The 25,696-nt window shown below is 46.6% G+C and overlaps 2 protein-coding genes across 2 annotated transcripts in view; one reads left to right on the top strand and one right to left on the bottom strand.

Moving 5' to 3' along the window:
* Positions 1-9,611, top strand: part of LOC310785335 (dolichyl-diphosphooligosaccharide--protein glycosyltransferase subunit STT3B) — a 112,130-nt gene extending 102,519 nt beyond the window's left edge. The window contains exons 13-16 of the mRNA XM_083646370.1: positions 1,550-1,723; positions 2,157-2,270; positions 5,573-5,779; positions 7,080-9,611. Of these exons, the coding sequence (XP_083502496.1) occupies positions 1,550-1,723; positions 2,157-2,270; positions 5,573-5,779; positions 7,080-7,154 (570 nt within the window). The 3' untranslated portion in view covers positions 7,155-9,611. The remainder of the gene's footprint in view (positions 1-1,549; positions 1,724-2,156; positions 2,271-5,572; positions 5,780-7,079) is intronic.
* A 2,624-nt stretch (positions 9,612-12,235) lies between these two features.
* osbpl10a (oxysterol binding protein-like 10a) overlaps positions 12,236-25,696 on the bottom strand; it is a gene marked incomplete at its 5' end in the record, with an annotated part of 81,748 nt that continues 68,287 nt past the window's right edge. Inside the window, 7 exon segments of the mRNA XM_083646009.1 lie at positions 12,236-12,526; positions 13,168-13,321; positions 13,440-13,622; positions 18,482-18,668; positions 21,977-22,481; positions 23,336-23,479; positions 23,481-23,486. Of these exon segments, the coding sequence (XP_083502135.1) occupies positions 12,482-12,526; positions 13,168-13,321; positions 13,440-13,622; positions 18,482-18,668; positions 21,977-22,481; positions 23,336-23,479; positions 23,481-23,486 (1,224 nt within the window). The 3' untranslated portion in view covers positions 12,236-12,481.

The raw sequence follows: 25,696 nt of genomic DNA, 5'->3' as shown, positions 1-25,696 counted from the left end.
AATGTCTTGAATTTCCGATGTAATTGCCATATTGTATGAAAATGTTCCTCCTAACAAACCAGATAATCTCATTTGCTTGAACTCTTCCCATTGGATTCACACTGTCGGGGGATTTCAGTTACAGTAATTGCTGTCAGACTCTTTGGGTTTGTTTTGATTTTCCAAACACAGAGATGTTTTGTCTTTCTGCTAAGTCTTTAATAGCACTTCTGTGCCTTGGCTCGTCTCTTCTTCTGTCTGTCTACCTGCTCCATGTCTCTGTCTTCTGTCTGTCTACCTGCTCCATGTCTCTGTCTTCAGTCTGTCTACCTGCTCCATGTCTCTGTCTTCTGTCTGTCTACCTGCTCCATGTCTCTGTCTTCTGTCTGTCTACCTGCTCCATGTCTCTGTCTTCTGTCTGTCTACCTGCTCCATGTCTCTGTCTTCTGTCTGTCTACCTGCTCCATGTCTCTGTCTTCTGTCTGTCTACCTGCTCCATGTCTCTGTCTTCAGTCTGTCTACCTGCTCCATGTCTCTGTCTTCAGTCTGTCTACCTGCTCCATGTCTCTGTCTTCAGCATCTGTCAAAGGAAATGGAATTAGACACAATGTATGATAGATCCTTGTTAAATAATTGCTGTTTCTTACCACTTGACTTGTCTGCGGTTGGCCACGTTTTGAAGTAGCATGTGACGTGAAACAGAGCTGTGTGATATGCCACGTTTTGAAGTAGCATGTGACGTGAAACAGAGCTGTGTGATAGGCCATTACGGCAGGAAGCCCGATGCTGCCACTTTGGATTTGCTGGCTGAGTGATCCCTGACAGGTCCGTGACAGGTCCCTGACAGGTCCGTGACAGGTCCCTGACAGGGCCGCACCACATCTGTGGCAGTTTCAACCACCATAAAAACAGAAACTTAACTTAACTACTTAAACTTGACTTAACACATAATATAACTTAAAGACCCATTACACTGTAATGTTTTAAGATGTATATAAAATACTCTACTTTCAATAATAATTTGTGTCTGATTGTGTCCGCCCCCCACCAAAAAAAATTATCTTGTTAAAATCATTAAAATTATTTCCCCCTCCTCCTGCCTCACTTCCAAAGCAACCGATCAGGGTCATCTTATCTAGAACATAAATAGCCAATCACGGCATACAAACAAGGGCTTTAACCGCTGAATACTGGACAGGAATTGGCTCCAGTATCTGTGATGTCATGAATCATGCCTGTTGGAAATCACCTTTTCAGTGAGCTCAGAGAAACTTTCCACTTTCAGCAGACGATTGTGGAAACAGCCTTCTAGTGTCAAACTCTGCACACACATCATTCTGCACAGTGAAGCTCAGACATCCAACTGAAGGAACAAGAAGAAAAACAGATTTTGACTTTAGGGGGTCTTTAAACCAATTCAACCTCTTCATAAACATACAGATGTCCTTGGTTGCTCTAAAGGAATGTTCCTTATGGTTCTTTTGTATGGAAGCTGGCTGGGAGTGGCGATTCAAGCTTGCTGGCACTGTGAATTAAGAACAGTCGTGTCATCTCTTGCTGCCTTTCCTAGGTGGGCAAAGCCATGTCGTCCAATGAGAGTGCAGCCTACACCATCATGAGGTCGCTGGACGTGGACTACGTGCTGATCATCTTCGGAGGGGTGATCGGCTACTCGGGCGACGACATCAACAAGTTCCTGTGGATGGTCAGGATAGCAGAGGGAGAGCACCCCAAGGACATCAGGGTGAGTGTGTGTGTGTTTGAAGCCACCCTCTCTGAAATCAAGCCAAGCACACCCATGCTTTCCACCACTGTCAAGGACTGGCACTTGCCCTATAATTCTTTGCTCCTGCTGCTTTGCTCAGGTAAACAACGCATCTGCAGGCCCGTCTCCTCTCCCTGAATAGGCTTTTTATGACACATTGGAAGCATTGGGCCATGAGAAATGTGCTTGAATAGGAGCAAACCCAAAGCTAGCAATTGAATTTATGAGTGCGACCCCAGACTTGGCATAAACAGACAGAAGGTCAATACATAGACTCCCAGGCACCTCCCCCCCCCCCCCCCCCCCCCAACACTTTCCATTAGGATCCGTCTCCGCGAGTCCTAGCTGGCACTTGAAATGTTCTTCATTTCTTACTTCCTGACTGTACCTCCTCTCTCTTTGTGTCCTTCAGGAGAGCGACTACTTCACTCCTCAGGGAGAGTTCAGAGTGGACAAGGCCGGCTCGCCCACGCTGCTCAACTGTCTCATGTACAAGATGTCCTACTATCGATTTGGCGAAATGCAGGTGAGGGAAGCGGCCGTCGCTGAAGATGGCAAGTGGTTTTCACTTCCTTGCCAGAGAGTGTAGCCAGAAACACGCACGCACACACGCACACACACACACCATGTCTGACTTTTATTGATCTTTTTTCCCCGTCTCTAGTTATGGTTAGCTTGAAGCTCCACTGACTTTGAGGCGGAGTTTAAAGAAAGGGGGTTGGGTTCCCAATCAACTGTGCAGGTGAAAATAACGAGCTCTCCAGCAGCTATGCCCGCCTGATCAGGAAGTAACAAGCAGCTGCCGCCCCCCAAAAGATGTAAAACTTCCTCTCCGCTGTATCTTACACAGAGAATAACGAGCAGCTGCCACCCACAAGAGGTGTACGACTCCCTGCGACTGTCTCTCTCTGTGTGCAGCTGAAGGAGCTGGCTGTCTCTCTCTGTGTGCAGCTGAAGGAGCTGGCTGTCTCTCTCTGTGTGCAGCTGAAGGAGCTGGCTGTCTCTCTCTGTGTGCAGCTGAAGGAGCTGGCTGTCTCTCTCTGTGTGCAGCTGAAGGAGCTGGCTGTCTCTCTCTGTGTGCAGCTGAAGGAGCTGGCTGTCTCTCTCTGTGTGCAGCTGAAGGAGCTGGCTGTCTGAGAGGCAGAAGAGGGAGGAGGGAGGAGGTGCCTTGGGGGAGCTCCTGAGGCACAGATGGAGCGGGGAGGAAGGGGGAAGGCCAGAGGAGGAATCTGAAGGACTGGCGGAAGCGCCGAGATGTGCCAAGGCTGGTCCTGGCAGGTAGCGCAGGAGAGATGAGAGGGAGAGAGGCGTTGCCAGGTGCTTATATCCATGCCGCACGGCCAACAGCTCAGCGGAGCCGATTCGCTCGCCACCAGCCACAGACAGCCAGCCAAAGCCCCGTGTCGGGCTAAAGAGATGAAGAGACTGAGGCAGAGGAGGAGGGGGGTACAGAGACAGACTGGGTCTGTGGGAACAGGATGCGACAAGGACAAAAGGACATCATGAAAAAGACAATGAGCAAGATGGGGGGGGGATCCATAATACAAGACAGTTGATAATGCAGTTTGTAGTGCTGAGCAAATAGAGAGGAGATTAAAGGATAATACTGACAGTGCATAATACAGTAAAGAATAGTGAATAGTTACTCCATGGACTTGATATCCGAGTGTCCTCTAAAACCTGCACCTTTATTTCTGTTTCCTAGCATGTAAGTGGAAAGCTGTGCCGTAACAGTGTGGAGGAGGAGGAGTGGGGCTGTAACGGTGTGCAGGAGGAGGAGTGGGGCCGTAACAGTGTGGAGGAGGAGGAGTGGGGCCGTAACAGTGTGGAGGAGGAGGAGTGGGGCCGTAACAGTGTGGAGGAGGAGGAGTGGGGCCATAACCGTGTGGAGGAAGAGTGAGGCTGTAACAGTGTGGAGGAGGAGGAGTGGGGATGTAACAGTGTGGAGGAGGAGTGGGGCTGTAACAGTGTGGAGGAGGAGTGGAGCTGTAACAGTGTGGAGGAGGAGGAGTGGGGATGTAACAGTGTGGAGGAAGAGTGAGGCTGTAACAGTGTGGAGGAGTGGGGCTGTAACAGTGTGGAGGAGGAGTGGGGCCGTAACAGTGTGGAGGAGGAGGAGTGGGGCTGTAACAGTGTGGAGGAGGAGTGGGGCTGTAACAGTGTGGAGGAGGAGTGGGGCCGTAACAGTGTGGAGGAGGAGGAGTGGGGCTGTAACAGTGTGGAGGAAGAGTGAGGCTGTAACAGTGTGGAGGAGGAGTGGGGCCGTAACAGTGTGGAGGAGGAGTGGGGCTGTAACAGTGTGGAGGAGGAGTGGGGCTGTAACAGTGTGGATGAGGAGTGGGGCTGTAACAGTGTGGAGGAGGAGTGGGGCTGTAACAGTGTGGAGGAGGAGGAGTGGGGATGTAACAGTGTGGAGGAGGAGTGGGGCTGTAACAGTGTGGAGGAGGAGTGGAGCCGTAACAGTGTGGAGGAGGAGGAGTGGGGCTGTAACAGTGTGGAGGAGGAGTGGGGCCGTAACAGTGTGGAGGAGGAGTGGGGCTGTAACAGTGTGGAGGAGGAGTGGGGCTGTAAGAGTGTGGAGGAGGAGTGGGGCTGTAACAGTGTGGAGGAGGAGTGGGGCTGTAACAGTGTGGAGGAGGAGGAGTGGGGCTGTAACAGTGTGGAGGAGGAGTGGGGCTGTAAGAGTGTGGAGGAGGAGTGGGGCTGTAACAGTGTGGAGGAGGAGTGGGGCTGTAACAGTGTGGAGGAGGAGTGGGGCCGTAACAGTGTGGAGGAGGAGGAGTGGGGCTGTAACAGTCTGGAGGAGGAGTGGGGCTGTAACAGTGTGGAGGAGGAGTGGGGCTGTAACAGTGTGGAGGAGGAGTGGGGCTGTAACAGTGTGGAGGAGGAGTGGGGCTGTAACAGTGTGGAGGAGGAGTGGGGCTGTAACAGTGTGGAGGAGGAGGAGTGGGGCTGTAACAGTCTGGAGGAGGAGTGGGGCTGTAACAGTGTGGAGGAGGAGTGAGGCTGTAACAGTGTGGAGGAGGAGTGGGGCTGTAACAGTGTGGAGGAGGAGTGGGGCCATAACAGTGTGGAGGAGGAGGAGTGGGGCTGTAACAGTGTGGAGGAGGAGTGGGGCTGTAACAGTGTGGAGGAGGAGTGGGGCTGTAACAGTGTGGAGGAGGAGTGGGGCCGTAACAGTGTGGAGGAGGAGGAGTGGGGCTGTAACAGTGTGGAGGAGGAGTGGGGCTGTAACAGTGTGGAGGAGGAGGAGTGGGGAGGAGGGGATTGAGAGCAGAATAATGGCAGACAGAAGGCAGTAAGTGTAAGGCGATACTGACATGAAAGGGCACACGACGTACTGTACTGTAATCAAAGGATATTCTGTCAGCATGCTCTGTCACAGCTGTTTCTGCAGTCTCACCTGGATGTCCTTGTCTTTCTCTGTTCTGTTCTTCAGCTAAGTGAAGAGACTGCTGTGGGCTGGAGTCAATTAAAAAGTATTTCACATTGCGCTAAAAAGAAGAATTTCTCCCCCTGTCCTTCGGTTTTTCCTTTAAAGAATAAAAACAACTTAACAGAGGCACAGCTAGCTGCAAGCAAAATGAGTCAAATGTCAGGGTGCTTCTTCAGTCTTCAGTGTGTTTGTCCTTTCAGCAAAATGGAAGAATATCCACAGACTGAATTTAACACTCCTGGCAAGTTTATTTAAATAAATTTAAATAACTTTAATTCAGGGTGTGGGGTATTCTTCCATTTTTCTGTGAGCTTTGACTTTATCCTGCACCGCGCTGCACCCTGCACAACTTCTTGTTCTTCACATGTTTGATCATATCTCCCGTCTCCCAGCTGGACTTCCGGACGCCACCTGGCTTTGACCGGACGCGCAACGCCGAGATCGGCAACAAGGACATCAGCTTCAAGCACCTGGAGGAGGCCTTCACTTCCGAGCACTGGCTGGTCAGGATCTACAAGGTCAAGAAGCTGGACAACAGAGAGCCGCTGGACCACAAGCTCCGCAGTATAGTGTCCAAGCAGAAGTACACCTCCAAAAAGGTAACGGATTCTGTTTAGTTGTTGTTCTAAAATCGTCAATACATTGATATATGTTAGGTACCATAGTACAGTACCATACTGTATTGGCGATTGTTGTAGGATATTTATATATTTTTTTCTTTTTTGCCACCAAATAGAGATATAATAACTTTGTTATCGACGGTTTAGAAATCCACCCTAATAGAGAAATCACACAGAGCAATCCTGAAGGCTAAACTGCAGGTCATTGACTCGCAACATTATTGTTCGAAATCCAGCTCATGTCTTTTATGTCACTCGTCGCTGTATACTGTCAAAACCTTTGATTTTCTTCCAAGCACAGGTTATGTTAAACCTAGGATTATGTAATCCAATGAATATTTATAATGAGCAGCGGCAGTGCAGCAGCACCTTGGAAATGTGGCAGTAAAACAGACAAATTAGATGAGTAACATCTGTAAGCAAGAAACCAGAGTTTATGCTCTAATCTGTAATGTTTTCAAAAGTGAAAACCTGAGGTTCACTCCACTCAAATCAAATCCCACAACTTTGGAAAAAAAGACTTAACCACATTTCCCATTTTCACAGCTTAACAGCAACATTTTCCCCACACAAATAATCTTCTTTCACACAACAGGAGTTTACATGAACGGTGGCCACAGCCACACAGTGATGTACTGTACTCTGATATATTTATACTTATACTATATATTACATTATATTATATTATATTATATTATATTATACTTTTATAGTGGTAAAGCATCACATCCTTTGCCATTTTGGAATAAATCACATTGTATAAGCAGTGACTGTGTACAGTATGTAATATGCTATAGGCTGAGGCTCTGCTTGCTAACAGTTCCGTTGCCAGCTGAGATCACATTCAAATAAACTGCTAATTAATTAGATCTGTATGTAATTGCTACCAAATGCCATGATACTGTACATAATCTGTACTTTATAAATTCACTTTGAATTCAGCCTGCAGTGTCCCTCGTACATCTACAGAGTCTCCCAATGTCCGAGTAAAACAGATTTGGGATCTGTCTCCTGACGTCATGATCAAGAGTCTCGGCTCCATTGTTTCTAGCTATGACAACGTTTTTTTGTTGTCTGTTTTTATGCTGACAAATCTGGACTGAACAAGATCATAGGAATAACTAAACCAAATTCTGTTTGAGGTGAATCCTTGTGTTTATTGGCCCAAAACTGTGATATGTAACTATGTCATATAGTATAAATATACATGTAAATATGAAAGCTATGCCAATTAAAGTTTGTATATGTTGACTATTCTTTCTTCCCTCCCACTAAACAGACTGCCAAGAGGAAGCGAGGACACATCAAGAACAAGCTTGCCCTGAAGAAAGGCAAGAAACTGAACAAAAAATAATATGGACAAACTCTATTAGAAAAATATACAGAAAAAAAAGAAATGCAAAGAAACCTCTTAACAACCAATGAAGAAGAACACAGTCAGCGGCCATTGTCTGGAATCTTGGCGCTTAGTCCCGAGCGCTTCTCCTCAGAGCGCCCCCGTGTGTCGGGGAGGTGTCATATCTGGCTCGCTACAGAGCCGTTGTCCCTTTGTCTTGCTCATTTTTCTCAATTTTCTTTCTTCCTTCCTTTCTTTCTTTTTTTTCTACTTGAATGTGCAGCAAGGCACAGGGGGCTGCTCTACTGGGTCCAGCATCCAATGAATTAATTAATTTTTTCGTGGTACATTAATTAACTACTTGTCAGTCCGGGGGAATTGATTTGGGTGGGAGTGGGCGAGGGTGACGTACAGGGAAACGGACACGGAGAGGAGACGGGCAACGTTTGCACCAAAGACCCATGGACCTTCTTGCTCCTTGGCACATGGAAACTCATTTGTGAGAGTGAGGCAAGGCCGGAGTGAAAGCCGAGGACTTGTTCCTGACGCGTGTACAGAGGACAGTATGCGGTATGGAGGAACGCCACTGTCTAGACACAGCCCATCCGTAAGATTAACCTTTGTATCACCATCTCCTTGCTTTATGTCTGCCTGGCTCCCTGTCTTTCTTTTCAACAAATCCTTTAGAAAATAAAAAAATATGGCCTCATAATGTAAATATGTTGTGTAAAGAAAAATGTCTAAAAGGGTTATAATATATTGGATTATTGTGGTGATTTTTAAATATGCAGATGATTTTGTTTTGTTTTTTCTTTTGTGTGAAATCTGTTTTAGTTTTTTGTATGACAGCTAATAGAACAGTGAATGCAATAATTCTCGTGTGGAGGGACTTGAGATTTTGTTGAAAGAATGAATGTGAATTTTTACAATGCTTTCCTCCACCACCCAGCCCCTTTTCATTAATTGCTTAGATTGTATATTCTGCTGCTAGGGGTTTAAAAAAAATGGAAGCAAGCAATTCTGTGTAAAAAGTAGTGATAATAAATTAGGTCTCCCTTCCTGCAGGGGGAGCTCTCTAGTTGGGTGAGCGAGCCTAGTGCCTCATTGCTGGTCATTATTGGGCCATTCCATTTGTTCTGGGAGCTGGGGATTTCATAGTTCAAAGGTCAGGACGTCACCTGCCCTCGGATTTTCTCCGCCAAACCTGGGGGAGCCTCACCACCCCTGATCTCAAAAATCCAACATGGTAGCTAGTTAAAATTGTAGTAAATGCTGTTTATAAGCACTTCTGTCTTATTTGTGCCACAGTAAATCAGTTGAACACACTGTCTAACTTCTTTCTGTGGACATGTTGCTACAGTGTTTGTATGTGCAAAATACTGCGAAATGCGTTATCAACTGTTATTGCAAACAATGCCTAGCCTGGCTAGAACTAACGCTGGCTGGTTTCCCGACTGTTTGGAACGCCGACAACTCGGGTGTGACGTCACTCAACTGCGATATTACTAGGTCCCAAAGCAAATGGAATGGATCATATGTTAATTTAGTGACTTTCTGTCTTATTAGTATTCCTTTGGCTTGACATGCGTTGACACTGCAGAGGTTTGGGGGTGGGGGTGCTTTAGACCAGACTGAGGAAAAAATTGGAAACTGGAAATATTCAAGATGACTGCAACGGCAAGTTATGACAGGCACAGTTATTGAAATTCCCACAAGCATATTAATTAGGGGTCAAGAGACATGAATGGACAGACCAGAGGCCATGTTTGGTGTACTTTAGGTCAGTTGTACCCTGTGACGACCTCCTTCTATGGGCGCTGCACTGTTCTTCGCTGTTTGGGGTCTTCAGATAACGGTACCCTTGTTGGAACACTAAAGGGTTTTCTGTATGTGCACGCTTTAGTGACTGTCTTTTTTTTCTTTCTTATAAAAGTGACATCAAAAGACTAACAAATCTACTTTTTTTTTAAGTCACTCACACCTCTAACCACTTTACAGTAAGTGACTTTTATTAGTATCACCTGTTTGATCTTGTTTTCTGAACCCCCGCCCTTTCCCCCCGCCTCTGTTCAAGTTGCTTTCTTCTTTTTGCTTTGATCTTCCGAGACAGTCGGTGTGCGTCACCTTCCACACTGCATACAGTGTGCATCACCTTCCACACTGCATACAATTGTATCAGTTTGATTTCTCATCTGTCAAACAAGACACAATTTCAGATTAAGCCTTAATGTGATATAGAGTGTACAGTTTGTTTGCCCTCTTATGACCTTTTTATTCTTTCATTTTGTGTACGTTCTTTTAATCAGGAATGGTGGAGAAAGTTCCTTCCTCTTCTAAGTTTGTTTATTTTTTTAGTGGCTCAGTAGCAGCTGTCCCCTCTGTCCTCAACACCAGTGCGTTCATTTTGTTTTATGCAACCCCTCCCCCCGCTTGTCTCCCACTCATCTTCAAAGTTTACATTTTTACATTGTTGTTCAGTTCAGTCATGTTTAAATATAGACGAAATTGAAGAAAAAAGTGTAATTTTTGTGTATTTTTTTGTTCTTACGGCTTTTCAGAATCATTCTTTTTATGAATGATCTAATTTTACACCAGAGATGGTTTTACTAAGCTGTTGTATACACACACACACACACACACACACACACACACACACTTCCCTCATACAGGGCAATGAATCTGAATTCATCTCATTCCTGTACAGGTCTGGAAAATAGAAAATGGTCATTTTCAGGTCTAAGAAATTGCACCAAATTTCTCCCACTTTTCCAGGTTCCTAGAAGAAATAATGCTGCCATCAAGTGGTTATTTCAAATACCTCACCACTTGATGGCAGCATTAGGCTCTGAATGGAGATACTTGCTCTGTCTGCTGCAGATCTTATAAATGGTTTTGTTGAGAACAGAACCTGAGGAAGCAGGTGTGGGACTGAATCATCTCTGGTTCTAATCCCTGTCTGGGGGAACATTAGTCGGTGTTGTGGATAAGTCAAGCTCTCCAACAACTGAGGCGCCTTTGAGCAAGGCACTTGAACCTGAATTTCCCCACGTGACACTGTTTGTAAATATTACATTAACACATGCAGCATTCCCGCTCAACTCCTTGGGGAGAAAAACAAATAGTGCATGCTAAACAAACCGTGCCCGTTTTTCTTTTGAAGAGAAAGTCTGCAATTGCCATGGCACATTTATTAGAACCAAATTCTGTTCAACCTTTTCCTCTGCCTCCTTCAACCTATGGTATGACAATGAGGTGTTGCATAGGTGTTCTACCTAAGGAGAGAATGAGGAGGACGGTTTAGGATTCAGCACTTGGATACATTGCAGGAAGTTATATAACAGACATACATTCAGGACATCTTGGGTGGGACATGTTATTCAAAACAAAAAAGAGGGATGGGATCTATATTGATGGGACAGAACTTCCCTAATCCACAGTCAATGTCTCCTGGATATAGAAAAGTGTGTGTTATAGTCTCATATAAGGCCAGTGTCATAGAAAAGAATGAAAAGTGGGTGACAGTGGGTCTCGTCACGCGTTAAAATTGGCATCTGATGTAAAATCGTCTGGTTGAAAATACGAACACTGCATTTAAAAGCTACAAGGTAAGTGAAGAAAGCACTGAAAAAGAGCAAGCTGTGAGAAGGTGATATGAATGTCCTTTCAGCATCACACAGCATTCTGGGTATTGATTTCCAGGGCGTGGCTTTGTTCAGAATTGCAATTAGATCTGGAAATGGGCCACATTTTTTCTGTACCGTTAAATATTGCAGAGGTACCATTTTGGCAACTGCACTTAATGATTCATATGCAGACTGTGAACATGTGTGTACCTCTGTCTGTGTGTGTGTGTGTGTGTGTGCGTGAACGTGTACGTGTGTACCTGGGCGTCCAGGTAGTAAAGCGGCAGATCCCTGCCTACCAACACGAGGATCTCAAGTTCGAGCCCCCATGTTACCTCTGTGTCCTGGTTGTTGCACTAGTGCCTCCTCTGGTCGGGGGGGGGGGGGGGGGGGGGGGGGCGCTACGCCCTGCCAGTGAAACTCCTCAGGCAGGGGGAATAGACCCTTCTCATGGGGGCCATTTTGTGTCGAAAAGGCAGGGTAAACACAGGTGCAAGCAAAACACTAATGAGGGTTTCCAACTTCCATGATTGGAATTTGGAAACCCTCATTAGTGTTTTGCTTGCACCTGTGTTTACCCTGCCTTTTCAACACAAAATGCCCCCGTGAAAAGGGTCTATTGGCCAAGTACCGGCTGTTTGCTGTGTGCAGACATAACAGCTAATGGCTGTAATCAGTGAATGAGTGGGGTAATAATGGATGATTTTTAAAAAGCGTGGCAATGCAGAGGCATTGAAATAGACAGGCAGAGGAGAGGAGTGGCATCCTACTTTTAACCTGCCCAGATACATTTGCTTGAACACATTTTCTCCCCAATTGTACTTGGCCCTTGTTGTCCCGATCGTTGCTCCACCCCCTCTGCCGGTCTGGGGAGAGTTCCTCCGATACATGTGCAGTCGCTTCCCTTCCCCTGGCAGCGAGGAGTTTCACCAGCAGGACATAGCAGGTGGGAGGATCACGCTATTCCCCCCCAGTTACCAGGACTCATACCCCACCGGCTTCCCACCCGCAAACTGTGTCTGTAGGAATGTCTGACCAAGCCGGATGTAGGAATTGAACCCGGGTCTCTCCGGTGGTAGGCGAGTGCCAGTATTGTATAATAAAGTATAACACATTCTGTATGTGGTACGGTTGCTCCTTTTATCTCTTTCTTTTGAATCTATGTTTGTGCTTATTTTCTGTAAAGCACCTTGAGATAAACTTTTTTAAGCATTTTATAAATAAATGCGACAAATTTGTACCTGCAATTTTATCTGTTGCTTGGGACTCGGATTTGACGACTGCCTAATATTTAGTTTAATTCGAACGCTGCGTGACGACTATAGGCTTTGGAACCCCAAACATAACAGACAATGTTCAGTATGTGACAACGCATACTGAAAATTGAAAGAAAAAGAGACGACAGTGAAAACACCAGTGGCAAACTTCATTACTGTGCGTGTGCAAAAAAGGCCTTGGCAAGGTGAAAAATAGAAATACTCTACCTTTAATAGTAATACTATTATCGTATATAAAAATTTATATTTGTCCCAAGAGCCCCCGACCCCTTCTTGGTTATTACAGTGGGCGATCCCTTTGGCACCTTGCTGCTTCCTGTAAGTGTCATTCAGAGTCCGGTCTCAGGTCTGTGGAGGCCACTCCTCCACCCGCGACCTCTGACCTCAGTGTGGGGAGGAAGGGTCTCTGTTATTGTCTATGTGAACAGGCTGTGCTGCTCTGCTGTCAGGTAGACTTCCACAGTGGACTGTTGTAGATCCATCCGTCTCCCTACACAAGGCAAGGAAGAAAAGGAGGGGGGAAACATATCAGGTGACCAAGCAAGATGAAGTGCAGAAATGATAAGAATCTGTTTCCTTTCTCCATATTTGATAAGAAAAAGAAAAAGACCTAGCAAATGAGCTACTTTACATTGAAAGAAACTGGCCATTAAAATCCTCTTTCAGAGATCATTTGCTTCCGAGACTGACTAGAGAATGACTCAAATGGACATTAGAGAGGATTCTACTTTGTGATAAGAATGGCTGGTTAAGAAGAAAGGTTTCATTTGAAAATGCTATTTATCCAATTTGGAAAAACGTTGCTTCTGAAATTCATCAGGAACATTTTTAAAAACCTTTTTAAGCAAATGTCTTTATATATATATATACGGTATATATATATATATATATATATATATATATATATATATATATATATACACACATACATCCCAATTTCCTGGAGGGACTGGATAACAGTGACAACATGACCAAAACAGACGTTCTTCTACAGTCTCTGATTGTGTTCACTTCTTATAAATGAATTAATGGTGAAGTCTAACAATTCATCAATTTGCCCGGGACGCCCCATGGACCCCTGGCTGACCCCGGACCCCCCGTTGAGAGGCACTGCTCTACACTGTGACGTACCTCCTTGGTGAAGTGTTTGGGTGTCCAGGGTGCGTTGTCAGCCGCTCTCTGTCTCTGCTCTCCTCGCTGCCGCTCCTCCAGTCTGTGCTTGTGCTCCGTGGCCTCGTCCATGTTTCCTTCCTTCAGCGACTTGGTGACGTGTTGCCATAACCTCCTACATGCACACATAAAATACACACACACACACACATTAGTAACACCACAAACACTAACCCACTTCCTACCTCGACCTACTGTATTTAGAAACATGTCTGTGTTCATTCACATTTCACCTGGACTCTGTGCGCCCCTGTTCCTCCACCGGGCGGAGCTTCTTCCTGGTGACGGGCAGTTTGGCGGTGTCGATCACCTTGGTATCCCCGCTGCTGTAGGTGAACTCCAGCGTCCCGTTCCACTCGCCCTGCGCCTTGCACACGATGGTGCTGGTCGGGTTGTGTTTCACCTCTGCTGTCACTCTGGAGTCGGGGCAGACAGAGAGAGAGGGAGAGCTTGTCAGGAACTCTCCCATATCGACTGCCACGAAAGTTGAAAGTGCATTATGGGTTCGCTTCAACACTGGATTTTATACTGTGCACCAGCACAACTGCTGGATTGCTTTACAGCACAGCGGAGGCTGCTTTATGGCATATAACACATAACAGTAGGAGGGCACTGTTCTTCCAGTGCAAATGGAAACTTAAAATTGAAAGTGGAAGGCATGTGGAAAAATAATTTGGGTTTGGATTAATTATGGGTTTAGTCATTGGATTTCATTATAATGGGATTAATTATGGGTTGTTAGGAGGACTCATCTGAGGATATTTGCTTTTTAACCGATAATTTTGTGAGGACAATCAATCAACCCCCCTCCTCCCCTTTTTAATTAAACTATTCACTTCACATTGTATGTGTTGACATTTTACATTTTAGGGGTCTGACACTGACGCACAGTCAGAGTTATGTGTATTATTTTAACAGAATAGGGGGTTAAACTGAGTTTAGGTGGGTTTACAGTAACCATCACTACACCCCTGATCTTTCTTTCTTTCTCTCTCCTCATCCCATTCTCCACATTGCCATTGCTACAGCCCAGTAGTGATGGAGAGTCTAGCCTTCCTCTGTGAGCCGCTGTCTCTAATGACGCTCCTCAGCCAAACACCACGTCAAATTAACAGGCTCTGCAAACCTATTACAACCCAAACCCACGGGCCAATCAGTCGTTCTCCACACAATGGCTGCTGTGAAAAAGGCCTGTCACACACCTCACCTCAATTACACACCTGCACACAATCAGGACTCATCACCACCCAGCCATCTCTTTGTTGCCACAACTGAGAGCTGCTGTGCTGTTGACGACCCTGCATAACTGGCAAATGTAAGTAGTGGTGATTTACCTTTTTCTACGCTTGTTCCACGTATCAGTCGGTACCTCGCTACCTCAGCTTCCAGCACGGGTTGTAGCCATTTCAGTGGTCTGTACAGACCATTGGTCTGTACCACTAGGGGGTGCTAAAGCGAATGGTCGGGATCAGTTGGTGTGGTCGGTCAGTGTGCCCTCTGGTCTTTGCATGGTCAGTGTCTGTCAGACGCACTGACCATGTTCCGGACTACTTAGTGTGTGGTCTCTCAGGTGGTCAGTGTGGTCTGTCACGTGGTCCGTCAGTCTTCCTTCTCCTCTTAATGCATCGTCAGTCAGCGTACAGACGCTCTGACCATGGTCCGGACCACTTAGTGTGTGGTCGGCCAGTGTGGTCTGTCACGTGGTCCGTCAGTCTTCCTTCTCGTCATAATGCATCAGTCAGCATACAGACGCTCTGACCATGGTCCGGACCACTTAGTGTGGGGTCAGTCAGGTGGTCAGTGTGGTCTGTCACGTAGGCTACGTGGTCCGTCAGTCTTCCTTCTCGTCATAATGCATCAGTCAGCAACAGCATACAGACGCTCTGACCATGGTCTGGACCACTTAGTGTGTGGTTGGTCAGGTGGTCAGTGTGGTCTGTCACGTAGGCTACATGGTCCAGGGCCATAACGGCAATACACATTGAGAACGACAAATCCCCCCCAATATTTAAGCATGATCAAATGTGTCCCCCCCCCCCCAATAAATTGATGTAAAAAAATAAGAAAACAGATTATCGCTGTTCGTGGCATTACAGGAGCTAGCGCTCCTAGGGGAGAGCAGAGCAAGGAACTAACCATTCTACTAACATAGAAATTGATGTAAGGGGTATATATACCACTCCCATAACATGTGTGTATCACTTAGGGTGTCGAGTCATAGTCTATTTTTAATTTGTCTTTATTGAATGTTTCAAAACTGCATGTTTAAATAAGAATAGGCTAATTATTATTTCCACCCACCACTCATTTAATTTGGTTAGTTACTTCTGTGTAAAAAGTTTGGAATCCTGCATCCTGTGGCATCCTGGGAGAAATATGCAAATGTATTTGTCCAATGTGGTCCAATGACATTGCTCTCTGTCAGAACTTGTTTGGATGTCCTGATGTTGGTCTTGTTAGTTATGTTGGAAAATGCGCACCAGTCTGTGTCTGATTAGGGGCAGTTCATTCATTCATGTGTGTGTGTGTGTGTGTTTATTCCCCCCTCCAGCCGCTGAAGAACCAATCATGTGCGCCCAACGCATTCCGGTCACACCACCACCTGCAAGTCCAGCTCCCCGTCGCATTCCGGTTACACCACCACCTCCAAGTCCACCTCCCCGTCGCATCCCGGTTACACCACCACCTCCAAGTCCACCTCCCCGTCGCATTCCGGTCACACCACCACCTCCAAGTCCACCTCCCCGTCGCATCCCGGTTACACCACCACCTCCAAGTCCACCTCCCCGTCGCATCCCGGTTACACCACCACCTCCAAGTACACCTCCCCGTCGCATTCCGGTTACACCACCACCTCCAAGTACACCTCCCCGTCGCATTCCGGTTACACCACCACCTCCAAGTACACCTCCCCGTCGCATTCCGGTTACACCACCACCTCCAAGTACACCTCCCCGTCGCATTCCGGTTACACCACCACCCCCAAGTCTACCCGCCCAGCAAGTCCGCCGGCCGGCATCCCAGTCTGCTCACCCATCACATCCCAGTACGCCCGCCAGCTCCAAATCCACCCGCCCACCTCTTCCCAGTACGCCCTCCAGCTCCAAGGCTACCCACCCATCACATCCCAGTACGTCCGCCCGTCCACCTCTTCCCAGTACGCCCTCCAGCTCCAAGGCTACCCACCCACCACATCCCAGTACGTCCGCCCGTCCACCTCTTCCCAGTACGCCCTCCAGCTCCAAGGCTACCCACCCATCACATCCCAGTACGTCCGCCCGTCCACCTCTTCCCAGTACGCCCTCCAGCTCCAAGGCTACCCACCCACCACATCCCAGTACGTCCGCCCGTCCACCTCTTCCCAGTACGCCCTCCAGCTCCAAGGCTACCCACCCACCACATCCCAGTATGTCCTACCGGCCACATTTGAATTACGGATTGTGCTTTAACAAGTGAATTCTATCAATCCTGTGAGCGGGACGAGAAAAATATTCACTGTGTGATGATGAAAGCTACAAATTTTGAGATTCACAGGAGCCGGAGGAGCAAGAGCGGGAGTGAAATGCTGACTATTACTGACGTCACCAGTGTGATGTCACTGATGACATCTCAATTGCTCGAGTGATATCAGTGATTGCATCAATTCTGACTTTGATCTCAGAATTCTGACTTGGTTCTCTGCTAGGGTTGAAGTCTTGAGTTCTGACTGTAATCATGGAGTTCTGAATTTCTACTCAAGAGTTTTGGCTGTTTTTTTATGGGTTCTGACATTGAAGCCAGAATGCGGACTCTTTTTCTCGGGATTCTGACTTTGTATCTCCGGGTTCTGGCTTAAACTCAGAATTCAAATATTTGTTCACATGTCACCCACGTGTGTCATGACCCCAAGGTTGGGAACCACTTGGATAAGATGTTTTGTTTCATTATGTTGTCTCATGTCTTTATAAGTATGGTCACTGAAACTATAACAATTGTTTTATGTTTTGCCTAAGGGGCATAGAATACGTTTTTCTTCTTCCTGTTCCTTTGAATGTGTAAATTGTGCAATGTGTAAATATGAAATGATGATCTATCTAAAAACTATGGCCAATATCAATAAAATTAAATACAGTGATTGATCAGAGATGCACAAGTCATTTTTTGCAACTCAAAGTCAAGTCTCTTATGGTTATAATGTGTGTTCTATCACCTGCTAACATCAGAATCAGCTTCATTGGCCAAGTATGTACACATACAAGGCATTTTACTTGTTTGGGCCTGGTGTGAAGTTATTCTAGCCAAAGGTTGTGACAAACTCCACAGCAGCTGCAGGTGTGCTTCTCGCCATAGTCTAACATCAGAGCTGCTGCACCATTACTGCATGCGTGGGGGAGTGATGGTGACACGTTGGGGAGCTGAGTTCTGATTGTGAGCAATCAATCAACGTTTTAAGTGCAAAATCACACCAAGGTGTCTCAATACACTTTCCAATAAACAGGACATTAAAAGAACCGAGGAGAGACAATGAACAGTGAATAATACAGTCGCAGATTGAGAGGCACTGGTGTGAGATAGAGGCTAAAGGCCTAAACATGGTCGTCCGTCAGAGCCTCGCCCCGCCCTCCCCGTGTGACGGCGGGTGGAGCCCCGTCCTACGGGGAGGGGGCGCCGTCGGCTGACGGGGGCTGCTCGAAAATGTGACTTCACGGCGACGATACGTGCGTGACGACAGCTGCAGGAGAGTTGTGATTGGCCGTTGCCCTGGCTCTTCGTCGTAAAGTCGCCTTTCAAAGCATGATGTTAGATTATAACAACTAGTTGTGTGGCTTAGCCTTCCCAAATGTTGAGGGTCGTTTTTTAGAATTTAATACATAGAATTGGGAACGTTACATTCAATTTCATTCAGACTGCCTGGCACACAATCTCCGCCATTTTCACACGGAGCTTCCGCGGGGGGGGGGAGCGGGGGCGTAGTGGCGTCCGAGCATGTGGGGCTCGCTGGCGCCGCCAGACGGCGAGACGGCTCCAATTCGAGGCGGACGGACGACCATGTTTAGGCCTTTACCCTAGAAAGGAGTGCAAGAGTGAATGTCACAGTGCCCTAACCTGACACAGCCAGATGGGGGCGGTATGTCGTCTGGCAGAGTCAGGTTAACAGCGCCCGGGCACTTAACACATATTCCTCTGTCTCTACAATGTTTGTGTGAAGTGGCAGAAAAAAACTGTGATGAATGTACAGTAGGCCTACACAGATAGCCAGAGAGAGAGAGAGAGGGAAGCAGAGAGAGAGACTGACCTGTGCACCTTCCCTCCATAGAAGGGCTTGGTGTGAAAGGTGACTGTGGCGGAGTAGCCGCTCTTGGCACAGTTGATGGACACTTTGCCGCCCAGCTCCACCCAGGGCACGGTGAGGATGGAGCGGGCGTAGGCACAGGGCAGCGTGAACACGTACTCCTCATCGTGCTCCAGGAGGCACAGCACCCCTGGGTGGGAGGCGGAGTGAGAGGGTTACTCCTCAGACGCACGATGGGTAAACAAATGCACAGAAACGAGGAAAAAGGAGTGATTTGAATATTTGAAGAGAGCGTTTATGTGCAAAACAATATATATTATTAGGTGAGGTATGCCACTTCTCCCCCCACATGCATTTATGTCTAGCCAGCGAATTTCCGCGCACACTGCCTCTCTTTGTCAAAATCTTTAATCAAATGTCGGAGGAACAAACGGTAATTGAATCTGCTGGCCTGGTATGCACATGCTTTCTCTAAGTTGGTTATGAGTCTAACGCACTGACGCCTAGCTAACACTGACTTCCATTGTGAAACACAGCAGGCAGTGCAGAGAGGTATGTATAGGAGGGTTATGTATAGGAAATATTATGAATAGGCTACAGATTGTAGACCTGCAATAAGCGATATGAGACCTAAACTAATCTGTGCTATGTGGAAATTTCATTGAGACATAATGATATAAACTAATATCCACACAGTGGGCCAGCTGTGTTGCTGTTTTCTAAAGTTTGTTGTTAGTAATGTGTATATAGACAAATTGTGTTGCTAGGGAACAGTTTGGAACCTAGCATATGTCTGTTATTGATGCATGCAAAACACTGCAAGGTTAAGTGTGAAGCATAAGTTGCTATGGAAATATATGTCGGTAAGAAGTTAACTTGCTTTGTAGTACGGCTAAACCAGGTTTAAACCCAAACTTATCAGGATCAACCTAAATCTTGCTTTGTAGTACAGGCCTCAGGAAGTAAGGTGGGGGGATTTAGAATGTTTGTTGTCAAGTTGAAACCGTCTATTACTAAGGGGGTGAAGGCATTTTCCATTTCAAAATTCTATACTTTTCCAGACTCAAACAACATACTGGCAACAACATGGAAGGCATAAAGAGTTTGACAACTGGGCTTTGAACCAGTGAACAACTACATGACAAGCAGCAGTTTATCTCACTGAGCTCGAGTCAGAGAGACTTTGTCCAGTTTTGCTCATCAGCTTATTTGCTTACAAACTACTGATGATAAAGAAGCAGCAGGCCGAATCCTAGAATCCCCAGCTTGTCTTCGTCAACATTTCTGAAGCCACAGTCGGATGCAAGGATTGAACCAACAACCTTCTGCACCGCATCCATTTGTTTATCCGGGTGAGCTACAGTATAGCCCACATCCTCCAGCATAGGGCAGGTGGTGATATGGCCCAAAAATGATATCTCTGAATTTCTAGGCTGAATAACGATACACAATATAATTTATATCTATATTTTCTATTTTCTATTCTTTTAGCCACATGTGAGATAGCACAGGTAGGGCTCAGGGCGATATGGACAAAATCAAATATCGCCGAATGCGACGCGAACAGCGCGAGTATAATATGTAGATGGGGAGATAACAGGAGAGAGTGAAAGCTAAAGATCCCCTTCAAGATGTATAAAGACTATTCTTTGAAAAATAATTTGCGACATGGTTTTTCCACGAAAAAGGTGCACATAATGCGTAAAAGCTGGGTGAGCGCGAGACGAGAGAGACAAACAAACAACATTACATCATATTTGTCTGTCATGCATTAAAACTAAAGTAACTAGCCTGTTTTGAAAATGTAAGGAGTAGAAAGTACAGATATTTGTGTTAAATTGTAGGGAGCAAAAGCAAAAAGTTGACATAAAAATAAATACTCTGTAAAGTACAGATAGCTGAAAATCCTACTCAAGTACAGTAATTACCGGTAAGTATTTGTACTTAGTTACTTCCCATCTCTGGTTCTTACATCATAGCCGCATCATGTCTATACATCAAACTATGTTGCACTGCAAAATGCCCACAGGGGTGAACTCATTGTGAGGCTTATAAAGATACACAGATGGACATAGTGAGAGATGGAGCCATTCACAATCACATAATAGCCAGTAGACCCACGTCTTTCTTTCTGTTAGCTTCCATGTGAAGACGGTATACCTGATTGAAAGAGTTTCGGTATCGTTAGTGGATAAGCCAACGTCATGTGTAGGGCTGTCACATGTATGATTGTCACATGTATGATTGTCACATGTATGGTATATTAGCCTATAACTCTAAACACATGGATGTGAAGCAGAGAAAAACTGCCATGTACCAGAGTCGACCGGCTATACCATTTCTTAAATCACACCCTTGTATCCACCTCTGTTTTCTGTAGGTCAGAACAATCCTTCTCTTGGTGTGTTTCTATTTCAAGACACTAGCCGAGCATTGTGTGTGTGTGTGTGTGTGTGTGTGTGTGTGTGTGTGTGTGTGTGTGTGTGTGTGTGTGTGTGTGTGTGTGTGTGTGTGTGTGTGTGTGTGTGTGTGTGTGTGTGTGTGTGTGTGTGTGTGTGTGTGTGTGTGTGTGTGTGTGTGTGTGTGTCTGTGACAGCCAAGTGTTCCAGTCCTTCCAGCATCAGAGGGTTTATTTTTTACAGCAGGCTTACCTCTAGCAGGCTTTGCTACACTGCCAATCAACAGTGTCTCAGCCCTCCATAAAACAATCCCGGCCATTAGGAGAGCAGAAACCTGCGGAAAATTCCCCAGGGCTGCGTCACCGTGACTCACCGACAGGCGAGGAAGAAGAGGCATGATGGAGACAGCTGGAAGGTTTCACTGAATCGGTCCGTGCTTTCAGATTCAGTCGATTGAGTTCAAGGACTTCCTGTACCCTGGCTCAGAGTGAGTCATCACAAGCGGCGTGCGTAGTGTTACGGTGCTGACGTGACAGAGAGGACTGACTTATTGATTGACACGGGAGAAGTCTCATAGCTTTTTCACACAGGCCGGGGCGCTGGGACAGCCTCGCTGCTGCGACTCTCTGCACGACTTTTACCAGAATAGCAAATTCTTATTATCTGAGGCTTTTAGGCCTTTTGCTGCTCCCATTCAGCTATTTCAGTGTCAAAAAGTGTCAAATCTAAGCTGCATTTAGATTATAATGACAGTTCAAATCAAGTTTAGTCAACTTAAAGCACCACATTGTATGTGCATTAGTTTGTACTAACGGTAACAGTTCTATTTGTGCTGATGGGAAAGTCAGCTGCTAAGCAGCGTTGCATCCATGTGCTATTTTGTCAAACAATGAACAAACACAGATACAGCATCCTGCAGTTTAACAAGCTAATTTGGCAAACTTTATTCAAACAAATGTAAGAAATGTAAGGCTCTTTACTGTTGACTGACACAAAAATGGAGAAAGTTAAACGCCACCATTGCATCATAACTTGGAAACTCTGGTGGTTTCCGACCTAATCATCTGACTTAGGGCATTCATGTCGTGCATTAGCTTACCTTCCCCCACCATGGACACCCCTATGGACATGCCCATGAACTTGCTCTTGGTCCACACATGGGCGTTGACGCACATCCTCTTCTCCCGGCACTCGCAGTAAAAGCCCGACACCGGCGGATGATGGGACACCTGCTCCGCCACGAAGCCGACTCTGTAGCAACCTCCGGGCGAATCGTCTCTGTCGCTCTGCTGCGCATTGTTGGGGCCCCTGCCCGGCTCCCTGCTCGAGCCCTGGTTAGACCGGACTAGAGGCTTGACCTTGTCCCGAGGTACCTCCCAGGAGCAGTGGAAGGTCTCCCCCAGTGCCGGGTTGTAGGGCTTCTTGGCCACGGCGCCCTTGCGGCCCTCGTGGAAGGCGGTCAGGTAATACTCCACGAAGCGGACGATGCGGTCCTCGGCTGTGGCCCCGGCGGTGATGGACAGGAACATGTCGGGGTGGGCCATGAAGTTGGCGTACATCTCCAGCAGGGAGCGCTTTTCCAAGATGAAGGTTGGCAGCACCACCTAGTAAGCAAAAGACCCAGAATATGCGGAATAGTAAAAGCTGAAGACTTTTCTGACTTTTCTGGTCGTGTGGAACTCTTCTGACAGAGAGGTCGTGTGGAACTCTTCTGACAGAGAGGTCGTGTGGAACTCTTCTGACAGATAGGTCGTGTGGAACTCTTGGGGATTTGGCTAGGATTGTATTCAAGACATTTGGCTTTTGGTCCATGCTTTATTTTCTTAACCTTGCTTGCAAGATGGATAACCTCGCGAGATCAAAAGAGATTCTCTCGACGTAATCCATCTTGTCATGCGCAGACAGTTAGGATAATTGGTCGAGCCATGCCGGCCCGACGAATCAGCGGCAGCCGTAGGCGGGCTCAGGCTCGTCTGGGCAAGTAGTGGGTACATGGTCTTTGTAGTTCTTTTCACTCGTCAACATGGCTGCCGCGCGGAAGTGACAGGCAGTCTGAATGAAATTGAATGTAACGTTCCCAATTCTATGTATTAAATTCTAAAAAACGACCCTCAACATTTGGGAAGGCTAAGCCACACAACTAGTTCGTTATAATCTAACTAAATGCTTCGAAGGTGACTTTACGACCGTGAGGACGGTGAGGACTCAATCAATGATAGACAGGCACCTTCCTCCGGTCGCAAACGTGACGTCAGAGGCATAGCGATCTGATTGGTTGAAGTTAACACGCACCAGCGGTGATAGACAGATGGGTCATCCAATCACCTGCCAAGTAGCTTGGAAAAAGTGCCCGCCTCCGTCAGCGGGTCTGGTTACTTCATTCCCAGATCGAGTGGTTTAGTGAAACTATGTGGAGCTATACCGTCCATCTGGCAGCGTCAGGTTATTATTTTCTTACCCGTGTGAGGTCCATGCCCAGTTTGAGCTGGGACAGCAGGTGGAGAATGATGCTCCGCTGGTCGTCCAGGACACCCAGGTCTTCCTCCTCGTTGTCCTCCATGTCCGTCACCTCTTCGCTGGGGCTGATGTCTTCGAGCCCCGGGGTGGTGCTGTGGAAACGCAAAGAAAGTGGAATTTTAAATTGCTGGTAAATTTCAATTATTCTTTTTTTAAATCAAAGGCTAAGTGGTCCATGATAGTTTCAGCAGGTTTCATGACTCAAGTTCCCGTGAAGCCCATTCAAAGCCCATGACAGAAGAACGTCAAAAATGTATGGATGTCAATCTGAAAATAAATAACATAAAATTCCTCTCCATGTAACCACTTTTCAACAAAACGAGTTAAATGATTTTCATCTCAAGGCTAAGAAATGAAAGACTATGTGACTGTATGATGCCATTCAACCAAATCATGTTCTTATCATTGTAAAAGCTGCCTAGAAATAAGTGCTTCAACATCTAACGTCTAAACATCTTGAATGTAACCTACTGATTGTTTTCCCTATTATTTAAAACAACTAAAACAATAATGATTAGAATAACAACATGTGATGGCCCAGTCAGTGTAGGAATATGATAATTTCACATAATCTCAGATTACAGCACTGCTCCCAGTGACACCTGTCAGCCTCCAAGGCCAAGAGGAGGAAAACCATTTAGTTGTGCCGGCTTTTAACTGCCAAAACAAAGGTGAAAGGTCATGCTCTCATTCAGAGGGGGCAGTGGAGGACCCATTTCAGCCCCGCACTGCCAGAAGCTACCTCGGCTATAAATACCAGAAGGACACAACCCTCGTTCACTTTTCACTCCTCACATCACGTTCATCCTCCATCTGCAAACCGCTTTCAATAAACTCTTCATATTGAATCATCTCGGCGATGAGCAGAAGGTCACGCAACGCAAGAGGCACGCCGAGTTTGCGTTTGTAGCTTGAAGTGCCTTTTGTTTGGTCTGCTCTTCTTACTGCACAGCCTGCGGCCCCTGACCTCACCACAGTACCGTGGTCAAAGTGGATGCAGGTTTGTGCCCTCTGTTTGTGTTCCTGCATTCAGCTGGAAGCGCAGGACCCAGCCCGGGTTCAAGACGAGCTAATGCCTCTGATATCTCCTGCAGTGACTTGATGGGGTGGGGGGGGGGGGGGGGGTGGGGGGGCAGCAGGAGCGAGGCTGATGTATAATGCAGAAAGTGCTCCAGAGCCTGTGGGCTACAACAATGCTCTCCACCTCCCCACCCCCACCCCTCTCTTTCTATCTCCTTCTTCTTCTATGTAATAATAATCTGTTATAACATTCTGCTATCATCTGATTTGTGATATAAAATAAAATCCCAAATTGTGGATCTCTGAAACGGAATAAAACAGGGGGAGAGAGAGTGGAGGAGAGAGAGAGAGAGAGAGAGAGAGAATGGGGGGAAAACTCCCCAGAACTCCCTGGTGGCATCACGGAAATGAGTGTGCCTGCAGTGAGGGGGAGAAATGCAGAAGAAAAGGATGAGAGATTTTCCAGTACGAGTGTGAGTGTGCCCGCCTGTCACCTGAATATTTTATTCCATGCATACGGTACACCCAAAGCCACACTCCACACATCTCTGTGCAGAGAGCACAACACACACACACACACACACACACACACACACACACACACACACACACACACACACACACAACCACACACACACACACACACACACCACACACACACACACACAACCACACACACACACACACACACACACATACACACACACACACACACACACACACACACACACACACACACACACACACACACAACACACCACACACACACACACACACAACCACACACAACCACACACACACACACACACACACACACACACACACACACACACAACACACAAGGGAACATGCAACATCCCAGAGTGGGTCTCTTTGGAGCAGAGTGATATATATAGAAGTGAAAGGGAAAAGAGGGAGGGGCTGCAGAGGGAGGTCTGTTATGACTCCGGTGCTTCTTCTAACTAATTAAAGAGGTGCTCTTGATAGCAACAGGAAATTAAGGCTCAGAGCAGTTGTGCCTGGCAGTGGAGTGGACATAGTGGAGTGAGTGGATGTCATTAGCCAAGGATTTTCAATACAGTTTAACTTGACCAAAGAGTGGATAATAATGTCTCTCAAATACTAAATGAGCATGGTAGGTTTTGGAGCAATGGGAGGGGGGGGGGGGGTTGCAACATTTGATACGGTTGTCATAGTGCAAAAGAAAAAAGATTTTGGATGTATTTAATCTATACATGTAGCACCCCCTATCCTTGCTGCTGATGTCAGTCAACACAAAAGC

The sequence above is a fragment of the Poromitra crassiceps genome (genome assembly GCF_964638095.1).
Source record: "Poromitra crassiceps genome assembly, chromosome: 11".
NCBI lineage: Eukaryota > Metazoa > Chordata > Actinopteri > Beryciformes > Melamphaidae > Poromitra > Poromitra crassiceps.
Note: the sequence above shows the minus strand (reverse complement) of the source record. Positions and strands in the feature narration are given on the sequence as shown.